This window comes from Rattus norvegicus, chromosome 11, assembly GCF_036323735.1.
Source record: "Rattus norvegicus strain BN/NHsdMcwi chromosome 11, GRCr8, whole genome shotgun sequence".
Classification (NCBI taxonomy): Eukaryota; Metazoa; Chordata; class Mammalia; order Rodentia; family Muridae; genus Rattus; species Rattus norvegicus.
In genome coordinates, this window is record NC_086029.1 from 62,141,179 (window position 1) to 62,153,304 (window position 12,126).

Here is a 12,126-nt window from a genome sequence, read left to right on the forward strand (position 1 = left end):
ACCTGACCGCAACTACAACAGCATCTACTCCGTCTTGTTTCCACACCTCTTCTGCTATTTTACTAAAGAAAGTCAACGTGTGTGTGTGCGCGCGCGTGAATGAGTGTGGGCACAAGTATGTGTAGAAGTGCATGACAAAAGCTGAGGTTGGAGTTGGGGACAGAAAGGTTAGCAGTAGAGAGGTAGGAAAGAAAGCGAGGGTAAGGGAGTGGAGCTGAACAAAGTACAGAGTAGGCATGTATGAAGAAGTTATATGAACCTTATTTTCTGTATTTAAATGAAGTGCATGTGTAGGTAGTAGTCATAGACACTAAAGGAATACAGTCATGCTTGCCAGGATGTGAAGCAAATATCAACATAATTCTTACATTCTCTCTCTCTCTCTCTCTCTCTCTCTCTCTCTCTCTCTCTCTGTGTGTGTGTGTGTGTGTGAGAGAGAGAGAGAGAGAGAGAGATATTTAATCTGTACAGTGTTCTGCCTGCATGTATGCCTGCAGGCCAGAAGAGGGCACCAGATCTCATTATGGATGGTTGTGAGCCACCATGTGGTTGCTGAGAATTGAACTCAGGACCTCTGCAAGAACAGCCAATGCTGGTAACCTCTGAGTCATCTCTCCAGCCCCTGTATATAGTTTTAAAATGTTATCATTTTATTTGTTATGCACATTGTGAATATATATATATATATCAGTATAGTAATGGAGATATAAACAAAAGATGACCTGAGTAATATCCTGTGCTGGAAAAGTACTTGGTAATAAGTAAGTAATGAAGAATACAAGGAAGGTTTTGAGTACATTACTTACATTCCTTAGCCTATCATTCGTACTGTGACGTACCTAACACGCAACCCTAAATCTTGTCAATGGATTTAAACTTTTCTTAGGGATTCAAAAACTGTGCTTTAAGAATATTGCAAGCAACCAGAGCTTCCAGGGACTAAGCCACTACCTAAAGACTATACATGGGCTGACCCTGGACTCTGACCTCATAGGTAGCAATGAATATCCTAGTAAGAGCACCAGTGGAAGGGGAAGTCATGGGTCCTGCTAAGACTGAATCCCCAGTGAACTAGATTGTTGGGGGGAGGGCGACAAGGGGGGGAGGATGGGGTGGGAAACAACCATAAAGAAGGGGGAGGGGGAGGGAGATGCTTGCCCGGAAACCGGGAAAGGGAATAACACTCGAAATGTATATAAGAAATACTCAAGTTAATAAAAAAAAAAAGAATATTGCTTTGCATAAAAAATAAATAAAAGTGCAAAGAAAGCAACAGGTAGAGGTTTCAAATACAGTATAGAGGACAGGAAACCAGCAGCAGAATATGCCCAGCCTGGACTGAGCCTGGGAGCCCTTGATGGATCAGAACCCATTCTCTAGTATTTGAATTCCACAGTTGCCAAGAACACTCTGAATATAATATAGTTCAGCTGAACATTTGTCAATAATGCCTCGAGCATCCTCTGCCAGACAAGCATTAATCACTTTGACAAAATATGACTAGCTTTCTGTTTTGGTTGAATTTGTAATTTTCCTAACATGGATCCACTCTTTTAATATATTCTTTTTAATCAGATAATGCTTAGTGCCACTTATTTCAAAAAAAAAAAAGAAAGAAAAAAAAAGAAGAAAAAGAAAAAAAGAAAAAATGAAGATGATGTATTTACAAAACCTAAATTTACTATTCTCCTTCCTTTTGAACTAACCAGAGAGACCACAGAAAGTCAGCTCCATTCCTGGTCTTCCCTAGGAAAGGCTGGACAGGCACCTTACGAATAAATGTGCATTTCTTCCAATATACTCTCTCCTCAGAGGCCAAATGTTCCTCTCACAGCAGCGTCAGCTGCCACTAATACATTAATTTACTACTTGTAGTAAGTAGGCCCTTCCGAATGGCAAATGATAACTTTAAGCATTTATCCTTCTCATTCCCTGTCGTTCTCAGTGAACAGACGCTGTTTATAATTACTAAGTCACAATTTTGCACTTTTGCATTTTAGACAATGAGTCCAACAATAGAACAAAAGTTCAATTTCTATTTAAGCTACACTATTTTATTGAGATAAAATACTATAATTTGCTTAAACAGACAAGATGGGGGCTGGTTCAAAAGAAATGACTTTTGAGCTTATTTTATTCCTCAGTTATTTTTCCTAGTGAACCTGCTGTATAGTTCCAGTGTAAAAATCCTCAGTTTCAACTGTGTACTCTCTCCATTAATTAAAGAGAATTAGACTGTCTTTTCTATAATGGGGAAACAGATCTAATTAATGGTCTAGAACATATATCTTACTCAATGGAGAGGAACAGAAATAATTTTCCTTGCTTTTTTATTAAAAGTGGAGAGTGAACACAGGAAACCCGAGTCCGCAGCACTCGCCCAGGAAATCAAAGGCGAGGCAGTAACTGAGCTCTACAAAGGCCACTTCCCAGCAAGATCACAGACCTCTCGCTTTTATAAGGGAATGCACATGATCTCAGAACAATGCATTTTTATTTTTAATTCTTGTTGGTTTGCCTTAGAATGCCAGGTGTGGAAGGTCCATCAAAGTCAAAGATTAACTGTATTAATTCTAAAATGAGCAAATACATAGATGGTATTTGAAGTAAGATCAAAGACCCAAACTGCCTAACTACTTCACAATACAGTTGGCCCATTGTGAGCCTGACAGCATTACCCTCTGCATGGCAGCTTTTATCTTGTTGATTTCCACAGCAGCACCAGACTATATCACCACCTCACACACACTTTAGACAAACAGAAAGGGATGAGGGTGCCCGAGTGTGCCCAGTGGCGTGGAGAGGGAACACGGCAGTGAAGGCACGTGCTGCAGAGCCTCGGGGCCGATCTGCTTTCCTCCCACTCCAGGTCAGAGCTGTCCCCATCTTTCTCTTGTGTGGACTACGAGGCCATGCACCTCTTCTCCCCCTATGCTTCTGTGAGCAAATCCACCGTGCTCATGAAAGCATACAGCATACACTCTGCCAAAATACATAGAGACACAAAGCAATGAACTCTGGTTCATAAAGCTTAGAAACTGACTGAAAGGCTGATAATTATCCAAACAATTTTTAAGGCAATATTAAAATAGTAAATACAACATGCCAGGAAGAGCTTACTCAAAATCAATAGGCCTGATGGTAACAGTTAGGGGAGGGTTGGGTCCTGAGAGGAAGGAACTTTAAGAGATTTGAGAGAATTTTATTCCTCTGATTACAATTTTAACAATAACTTTAAGTGAGAAGGCTAATGGGAGCAAAGGCAGGAAATCAGAACTACTCTGTATGCATCTAGAGGAGTCCCACGAACAAAGGTTACGGAAGAGTGTCAGTCAAGGGAGAGAAAGAACCTAGAGTGGGAAAGTGGGGTCACATACTCGGGGTAGGAAAGTGGGGTCACATACTCGGGGTAGGAAAGTGGGGTCACATGCTCGGGGTAGGAAAGTGGGGTCACATACTCGGGGTAGGAAAGTGGGGTCACATACTCGGGGTAGAAAAGTGGGGTACATACTTGGGGTAGGAAAGTGGGGTCACATACTCGGGGTAGGAAAGTGGGGTCACATAGTCATGAGTGTGCTCCAGAATGACAGAATGTCTCTACAGTATGCAGTCCTACAGGACTAGCTTAACAGCATAACCACTTAGAGAAAAGTGATAGACTTTTTTGAACAGACACTTGGACAGATACCTGGGTGTTGAAGAGCACTGGCTGCTCTTCCAGAAGACCCAGATTTGATTCCTAGCACCCCCACACAATGGATTGTAACTCCAGTCACAGAGGATCCAATCCTCTCTTCTGGCCTACCAGGCACCGCATGCATAGACTGTACAGATATAAAGTCAGGCAAATCACTCATACACATAAAACAAAGCAAAGACATATTTTAAAGAATATAGTAAAAATCAAACAAGCTCTCCTAAAAGAACCATCACGGAATTGGACATAACTTTAAAAAAAAATCATACTCAGCTATATACACTCAAACACAGCAAGAATACAGGGAATAAGGTAGTTAACTGCGTGGATGTTTGTAAGTGACTGAGAAATAGCCAGAAAGTGGACTTCTCAGTCAGAGTTGTAGAAATGTGTAAAAAATGTAGAGTGAAAAAGGGATAAAGAAAAGACAGAGAAACGGTGGGAACCATGCGCAGTCGGTCAAACGATAACAGAGTCATTAAAAACAGAACCAGGAACAGACACTGTCCATCCAACTATGCATGCAGATTGTGAATAAATATTAGTGCCCACACATTCTAAGACATATGCCAGGCCCACAAAAATAAAGCTGAATGAGAGTCTGGCTTCACATAGACTGCTGCGCCTCTTGGGAGTTCCTCAGCTGGGAAACAGGAATGGATCACAGTACCCAGTAAGCCAGAAGAATGGATGGGAACCTGGGTGCTGAGCCCTATCAGAATGTGGAAAAGCATTTCAGACCGTCTGTCAAGAACCCTCCAAAGTGGATAGAAGAGCAAGGGTGGTGAGGCACCCAGGCAGGGGAAAGAAAGTTAACAGAGTGAAGTGCGAAGAAGACCGAGACGTGAGCAGGGGGTAGCACTGGGAAGCTGATGAATAGATGGTTCTTTGTAGATGACCTAGGTGTGTGCTTTGGGGGTGGGTGAAGCAGGGAGAGGGAGAGAGAGAGATCTACTTTTCCTAAGGCCAAAGGCTGGACATGATCTCAGAGCCAATATTCCTGAAAGCAGTTCTGGCAGAGTTTGGAATGATTGCTTCTCCTTTCCACAAGCTGCTCTGATTTCAGAAGCTGTGACTAAAGACAGCAGGTCCAATGTAAAGGCTATTACAGCAAGCCAGGGAGAGCCTAAACTTCAACTTGAAGAATAAAATTGGTGACAGCCAACCAGCAGACTGAGCACCGGGTTCCCACTGGGAGAAGAATGAAGATTGCTGAAGGGGTTTATGACTCCACAGGAAGGACAACAGTATCAACCAACCAGATCCCCCCAGAACTCCCAGGGACTAAACCACCAACCAAAGAGTACACATGGATGGGTCCACGGCTCCAGCTGCATATGTGGCAGAGAAATGCCTTCTTTGGCATCAGTAAGAGGGGAGGCCCTTGACCCTGTGGAGGCTCGATGCCCCAGAGTAGGGGAATGCTAGGGTGGTGAGGCAGGAGTGGGTGGGTTGGGGGAGCACGTTTATAGAAGCTGGGGGTGGAGGGAAGATGGGTTAGGTGGTTTGTGGAGGGGAAACAGGGAAGAGGGAATAACATCTGAAATGTAAATAAATACGATAACCAATTAAAAATAAAACTCGTAATGAATGCATTAAAAGACACCTGGGAGAATTAAAAAATAGCCCATTGGTTCTCGTTGAACAATAATTTGCTTGAACACAATCGATGAAATCCTAACTGCTACTGGTCCTGTTTAGAAATAGAACTCCAGAGTGTAGGCTCTTTTTCCCCCACCTGGATTAACAGTATTTTTTCTAGATTATAAACTTATTCCAGAATATGAAGATTTGTAAAATTTATTTTGACAGATTTCTTCAATAATATTATTTTACTACCACTAATATATTTCTATTATCTCCTGGTGAATAGAATAATAATAAGTAAAGATAAGGCTAACCTTTTGAAATACTAAATGGAATTCCTAAAAATCTGGCACATGCAGGAGCTTCTGTTGCCTTTGTCATATGGCTGTTTCATGTTCCCAAAGCTCACAGCAGAAGAAGCCTACTGGCTGCCAGGCTGAGCCCCAGGCAGAGAAGAGGACTACAGTTTGAAAGCTGGTTTTCTATTCCCTGCTTTCATAAGGGCTGACCTGAAATTATATTTATGAGTATCATAACATCTTATGAACAATGGGTTATTTTCTATTTTAATTTATTCTAAATGTTTTGTTAGAAATGACTATCCCTTTAGGGAAGTAAATCACAATAACAGTCATTAAGCAAAAAAAACAAAACAATTTATAAAATTGTAATCTGACTGTTTGTAGAGACAACATCCTATGGGCCTGTTTTTGAAAACAATACTATTCTGAAGTTTAAAGTCATTGGAAGATTAAGTGAAATCATTTTCACTTATCATTATAGGGGAGAAGCAACAGGGATGCTCTAAGATGAGAACCAAGTAAATATGAATGACTTGGAGCATGATGAAGAGAAAGAATTCAACCCGTGGGAAGTTCCACTAGCCATGCATCGTTGATGAATTAAAAAACCACAGGACCCTGGGTTCGGTCCCCAGCTCCGAAAAAAAGAACCAAAAAAAAAAAAAAAAAAAAAAAACCACAGGAATTACAGAAAGACCAAGGAGCCATGAGGAAGGCTTCTCTGATAATCTCGAAAAGGTGTTGCTCATTTGATGACTCTAGTTTTACACTTCTGCATTGGTCCTGGAAGTAGCCTGGAACTGTGCTCGCTCATCCGAAAGGGAAAACCCTTAAAGGCAATTTACAGTCTTAAGTCTGTAGACTCAACAGGCGGTGAGAGGACCGAGGAGGTAGGGAGAACACTTGGCCTGTAGGTTAAGTGATTTCCTGACCTAACAGTTCTACACAATAGCAGACCTTTGATATCTGTAGCTAAGCAGGGAAAACCCAAAGTGTCTAAAATTCCTAATTCCCTGTGCTGTGAGGTGTTAACAAAGTAAATATAACTCTATAAACAATTGAGCAAAGTTGTCATTTCTTAGGAACCTGCTAACAAAGCACTTTATAACAAAGCAGAATTTTCAGTTTTCAAATTGAATTTCCGTGAGCAACCTGTTCTTTATATTTCCAGCTGTAAGAGAAACGTTATTTTGAAAGTCACCATGTGTGCTCTGGGTTCTCAGTGTTAATACAGGAGGTGCCAAGGCTGGCATTCTTCCGGAATCTGCCTCTTGCTTTACAGACTCATACATATTTCATGAGTATACTCTCTGCTTCTGTAGTTCACATTACCAGAGCAGGATGAAACCATTAATCCCTCACTTTAAATGGACAGAGAAATGTTATGAATAGCTGGGTTTCTAGAACCCAGAATGCTCATACTACTGGAATAAAATGGTATTTTGCCCTTTCGCTTCAAATAGTCCGTTTTAATATTAGAAGTGAAAAAAAAGGATTCAATATTCATTTCAAGCCAAACTGGGAGTGGAGGCACACACCAATGATCCTGGCACATTGGGAAGCAGCCTGAGGATGACTTTAAATTGCAGGCTAGCCTAAGGTACATGGTAAGCTCCTTCTCAAACAGCAAGCCAAACTGTATTTCTGAAACCAAACTATTGTATGCACATTAACATCACTGCTGTATTCAGACATATCTAGTTGTGGTAGAAGCTATATAAACCAGGCATTTCATGACAGAAAGGGAAAGACTCAGATGAAAACAATCCTCTACTCACCGTCTGAGAGCACTGAGTAGTTCAAAGCTCAACCCACACTTTACATTTCTAATTCACATTTCTAAATTCACAATTTATGTGACAGACAGTGACATCTACCCTACCCTGTTTTCCCAGTGTAGAAGCCACGGTCTTCCTCCCTGCTGGGCAGCATACTCTAGGGTCAAGAGTAGCCAAAGGCACTCTTTGTAAAGGGAACCTTAAGAAATCAGTGAAGAAGCATTTGCCACCTTTGTTGACAAGGGACATGTTGCACAAAGGTTTTCAAATGTTAAGTAAGTTGTGATGTATTCAGACAATCATTCCCCTGCACATGCCCTGCCCGTGGACATTTGTATCTGGGTAAGAAGTGTTTATTAGAAACGTCTTCACCTAGTCTTCTCTTGGCAGCTTCCTGACGACACTGGCAGCGCAGCCTTTGTTTAAACATAATGGGATTTTGTGCAACAATACACAGAAGGTGTAGCAGAGTGAACTAGGGGGTTTCCTGCACTTTTCTTTTGTTTTGTATTTAACTTCTCTAAACTCAACATGCTCCTCCTCTAAGAAGGAGTCCTTTTGGTACCTGTGGATGCCTGTGTGTATTTTTTTTTCCGGAGCTGGGGACCGAACCCAGGGCCTTGCGCTTGCTAGGCAAGCGCTCTACCACTGAGCTAAATCCCCAACGCCTGTGTGTATTCATAAATGAGGTAGAGTGTGTCTTTTCCAATCACTCTCCACCTTATATGTGAGGTAGGATCTTTCCTAGCACCTCGGGGTCACCACCACAGTTGGTCTAGCTTGACAATTTGCTTCAGAAATCCCATGTGCCCTGTAGGATGCTGGTCTTAAAGTCGGCTGCCATGGCCACCAACAGTTGTGTGGATACTAGGAAATCAAGCTCTGGTTCCTGCTTGCACAGCAAGCTCTTTCCCCTGAGCTCTCTCTGCAGACTTATTTATGCTTCTTAAAGCAAATATTTCCGTATACCTTTCGTTTTAATATATCTCCTAGATGAGTATTAAATGATAAGGAATTATATGCACAAATTATTTTATGCATCTCTGGTTCTCAAAGCCAAATGACCCAATAAATTCTCTCAGAATATAAATTCTATCTACTCTGACATGTACTCTAACAACAAAGTTTATGTGTTCTGTTATTAGCATGTAGTTTTGTTGACTATCCCAGGAGCAATTACTGTAAACACTCACCAAGGTTTGGGGGCACAGCTCAGTGGTAAAACACTTAAGTAACAAAAATGTCCTTGCTCAATCCTCGTCAGTCAATGAAAAACAAACAAAAAACAAAAACAAAACAAATCCATCAAATCTTATTAAAAATACCAAGTATCTCCTCTATATACTCAACTAGGTGACTCTCAAAAGATGGATACAGACTATGAAAGCAATTTCTACTTACTTGTCTCCAAAAAACTTCCTCCAGAATTCGGCAGCATCTGCTTTGGTGATCCGGAAGTTATCTCCCTGGAACTGGCCATTGGGAAAGATCGCCTTGATTTCTGCCAGCATGTGACTGAAGATAAGGGACAGCTTTGTGAGATTCCGTCTGTCAAGGACAAGAGAAAAGAGGAAGGGAGGTAAATAGATGATGCATGGAACCTTTAATGGGAATCTATAGTTAAAAATATTTGGCATATATAAAGTTGAGTCTTAGTAGACAGTCGTGAGCCTAAAAAAGGGTTAATCTCAACCTGAGACTCCATCTAAAATAATGTTTCCTGTTCACTTACATTCTTTTTTTTAAATTTATTTATTTATCTGAGTACACTGTCACTGTCTCAGACACACCAGAAGAGGGCATCAGATCCCATTACAGATGGTTGTGAACCACCATGTGGGTGCTGGGAATTGAACTCATGACCTCTAGAAGAACAGTCAGTGCCCTTAACCACTGAGCCATCTCTCCAGCCCTTTTTAAAAAAAAAACAAAACACTTATATTCTTAACAGCTTTTTATTTTCTCCTTTAGCCACGTGTTTATTTAACAGAAACACAAGCATAAAAATCATGTAATTTCACTCATTAAGCTCACTCACTGTTTAATGAGAAAGATAAACCCATGGAAAGCATAATCAAATATAAATGCTAAGACTGAGTGTTACTTCTACCCCAAAAAATAAGCACACAACATAAACTATGTTGAAAGGCCTGCAGTGTCAGTGCTAGATAACCAGGAAGCAACTGAAACACAGAACAAACTTAATCTAAGTTTTACATTTAAAATTGACTTTACTTTTTCTTTTTTTAACTCACAATCACTAAGCAAAACTCACCCCCTACACACATACTTATTTCTGTTTTGAAGCTTAAACCATTTTGTGTGCATATGTGTGTTGGGGTCCAGGGTAGGAGCAACGGCCTCAAGAAAATGCACAGGAAACATAGAGCAATTTAATTTGCTATATATAAAACTTTCTACTTCAACAATGTCTATATTTTTTCTTTTCTTTTACTTGATATTTTCTTTATTTACATTTCAAATGTTATCCCCTTTCTAGGTTTCCCCTCTGGAAAGCCCCTATCCCATCCCCCTGCTTCTATTAGAGTTTCAGCAATGTCTTTGTCACTAAAATCATGCTGTTTTGGCCATTTTTTCTCCTGTATCTATACTTGATGACAGTGGGGGAGGGGTATACTAGAAGACAAGGTGTAATATGTACCTGTGAGTAAAGATGGAAGGTACTAGTCTTCCTAAAACACGTTTAAAGATATGTAAGATAAACAGAGGGAAAAGAAAACCAAGATACTCAAGAAACCGGAGAGCAAAAGTAAAGAGAAAGTAATCAAGTATAAATTGTGTTGTCAGGATATCTTTAAATTCAAGGGAAATATGAAATAGTCTCATAAAATACTTCATCGACCAAATTTCATTTCTAAGGAGTCAGAAGTTACCAATCTGCAGATTTACTATCAGTGTACACGAATAAATCCTTATTTTCTGAAATACATCCAGGCTGATGTTCAGCGCAACCTGATCCAAGTACGAATCTGCTACTGAACTGAATCTCTAAGATTGACCGGGCTGTCCCATCCAGATTAAAATGACAGCAGTCTTAAGACATGCATCCTAGGAGACAGAAAGCAAACTGTTCTGCTCCATAAAAGCAGTAAACTCTGTGCTCCCTCAACTGTAAAAGACCTTCAGGATCTGTGCTTGGAGAAAGCATAAAGTCACCTTAGAAAACCTGCAACGAATTAAGTCCCATTATCAGGTGAGGGTTAGTTCTCTAGCAAACTTCCAATTGACACATAAGAAGGAAAAATAAGACTATGGTTATAATTAAGATAAACCAACTGTTCCCCATTTTCTACAATGCTTGCCTGCATCCCCTTATGTCTTTGTTCTTTAATCATATCCAAGTGTTTTTCATTTTTCCTTGCTACGTATAAGTCTGAAGCATGAAGCCAGTGATTATTACTAATCTTGGATATCTGAGCCACAGGAGATCAAAGAGGATGGAGTGATTTAGCTTGTCCACTGACGTTGTGGACATTAAACTTTAAAACAGAAATAAGAAGAGTGTTTAGATTTATAATCTAGAGTAATCCACAGGCTCTGGCAGTCACTAATACACGCGTAAATAACCACTGGCTTTCTTTGTGTGTGCAGCTCTTTTACCTTCAAATGGAATATAATTTTATTAGGCTGCTTTGCATGGCTTGATACACACACACACACACACACACACACACACACAGAGAGAGAGAGAGAGAGAGAGAGAGAGATTTAAAAGTATTAGGATTCGTCGGTATCATGTTATTTTAATTTTCATATAGGCCAGAATTTAGAATTTTATCATATTATATTTAAACATACACCCAGTGTACACACCCCACGTATATGAAAACTCTTGGAATATCATTGCCAAAGACATTGATTTATGAAGGTTATAATTCATAGTAAGATAGTGAAATATGCTATCTATTGTCATATAAATTTAGTGTCACGATAAACAGGTTCTGACATTTGTGTATTTTCCTATGCAGTAATGCTTTATGTAATTCTCTAACAAACTGCATTCTAGACACACCGCTTTTAACAATACATCACCTTCGAAATAAAGTACAAAATGACATTATTTCCAACCATTAAGCACAAAGGGAGACAGAGAGCATCACTGAACGCGTTCTCTGCCGATGAGCTGCTTGTTCCCATCACGCAGTCACTCCACGGTGAGACAGCTCTTCCCAGACCGTCTGACTTGCCGCCATATGATCAGATGATGACTATTTAACAAGGGGTCTCATGACTACTAATTACTAGTTTGTATCACTAAAACTCTCCTGGCAACCACAACCAAAAAAAAGAAGAATTCTGTTCACAAAGACTCGACAACCTTACAAATACAACTCAAAGTCCATATAAGAAATTTTGCACTACAAATTTTTCATTTATAAGAAAACGGCATTATTATTATTATTTATCTTCCATCAACCATCACAGATTGAGACGTTTTTATTTGTTTTGGAGGGAACTTTGTTCGTTAAAAAATATTTCAGAGTAAAGGTATTTTGAACACCAGCCAACCAGAAAGGAGATGGAAATATTGACTAGAACTATTAAAGATGGCAATGTTGCCATCTTCAGTAGAGTGAGTAAATAAAGGCAAGTTTCCTGTTTAATGAAATGTGTCCAATGCATCCATAATGTCACGGCCGTCACCGATGCAGACACACTTCTGTCCTAGCTTCAGTCTATTACCCTGCGTCCTCTTTCAATGGTGTCAATCAACTTCTTTGAAATTCAGGCAAGGTTGTGG

At 40.1% G+C, this 12,126-nt stretch overlaps 1 protein-coding gene across 6 annotated transcripts in view; it reads right to left on the reverse strand.

The window, feature by feature from the left end:
- Cblb (Cbl proto-oncogene B) overlaps positions 1 to 12,126 on the reverse strand; it is a 167,076-nt gene that overhangs the window by 82,350 nt on the left and 72,600 nt on the right. For all 6 annotated transcript variants that reach the window (XM_006248258.5, XM_063270261.1, XM_008768626.4 and 3 more), the window contains 1 exon segment: positions 8,766 to 8,912. In XM_006248258.5, the coding sequence (XP_006248320.1) occupies positions 8,766 to 8,912 (147 nt within the window).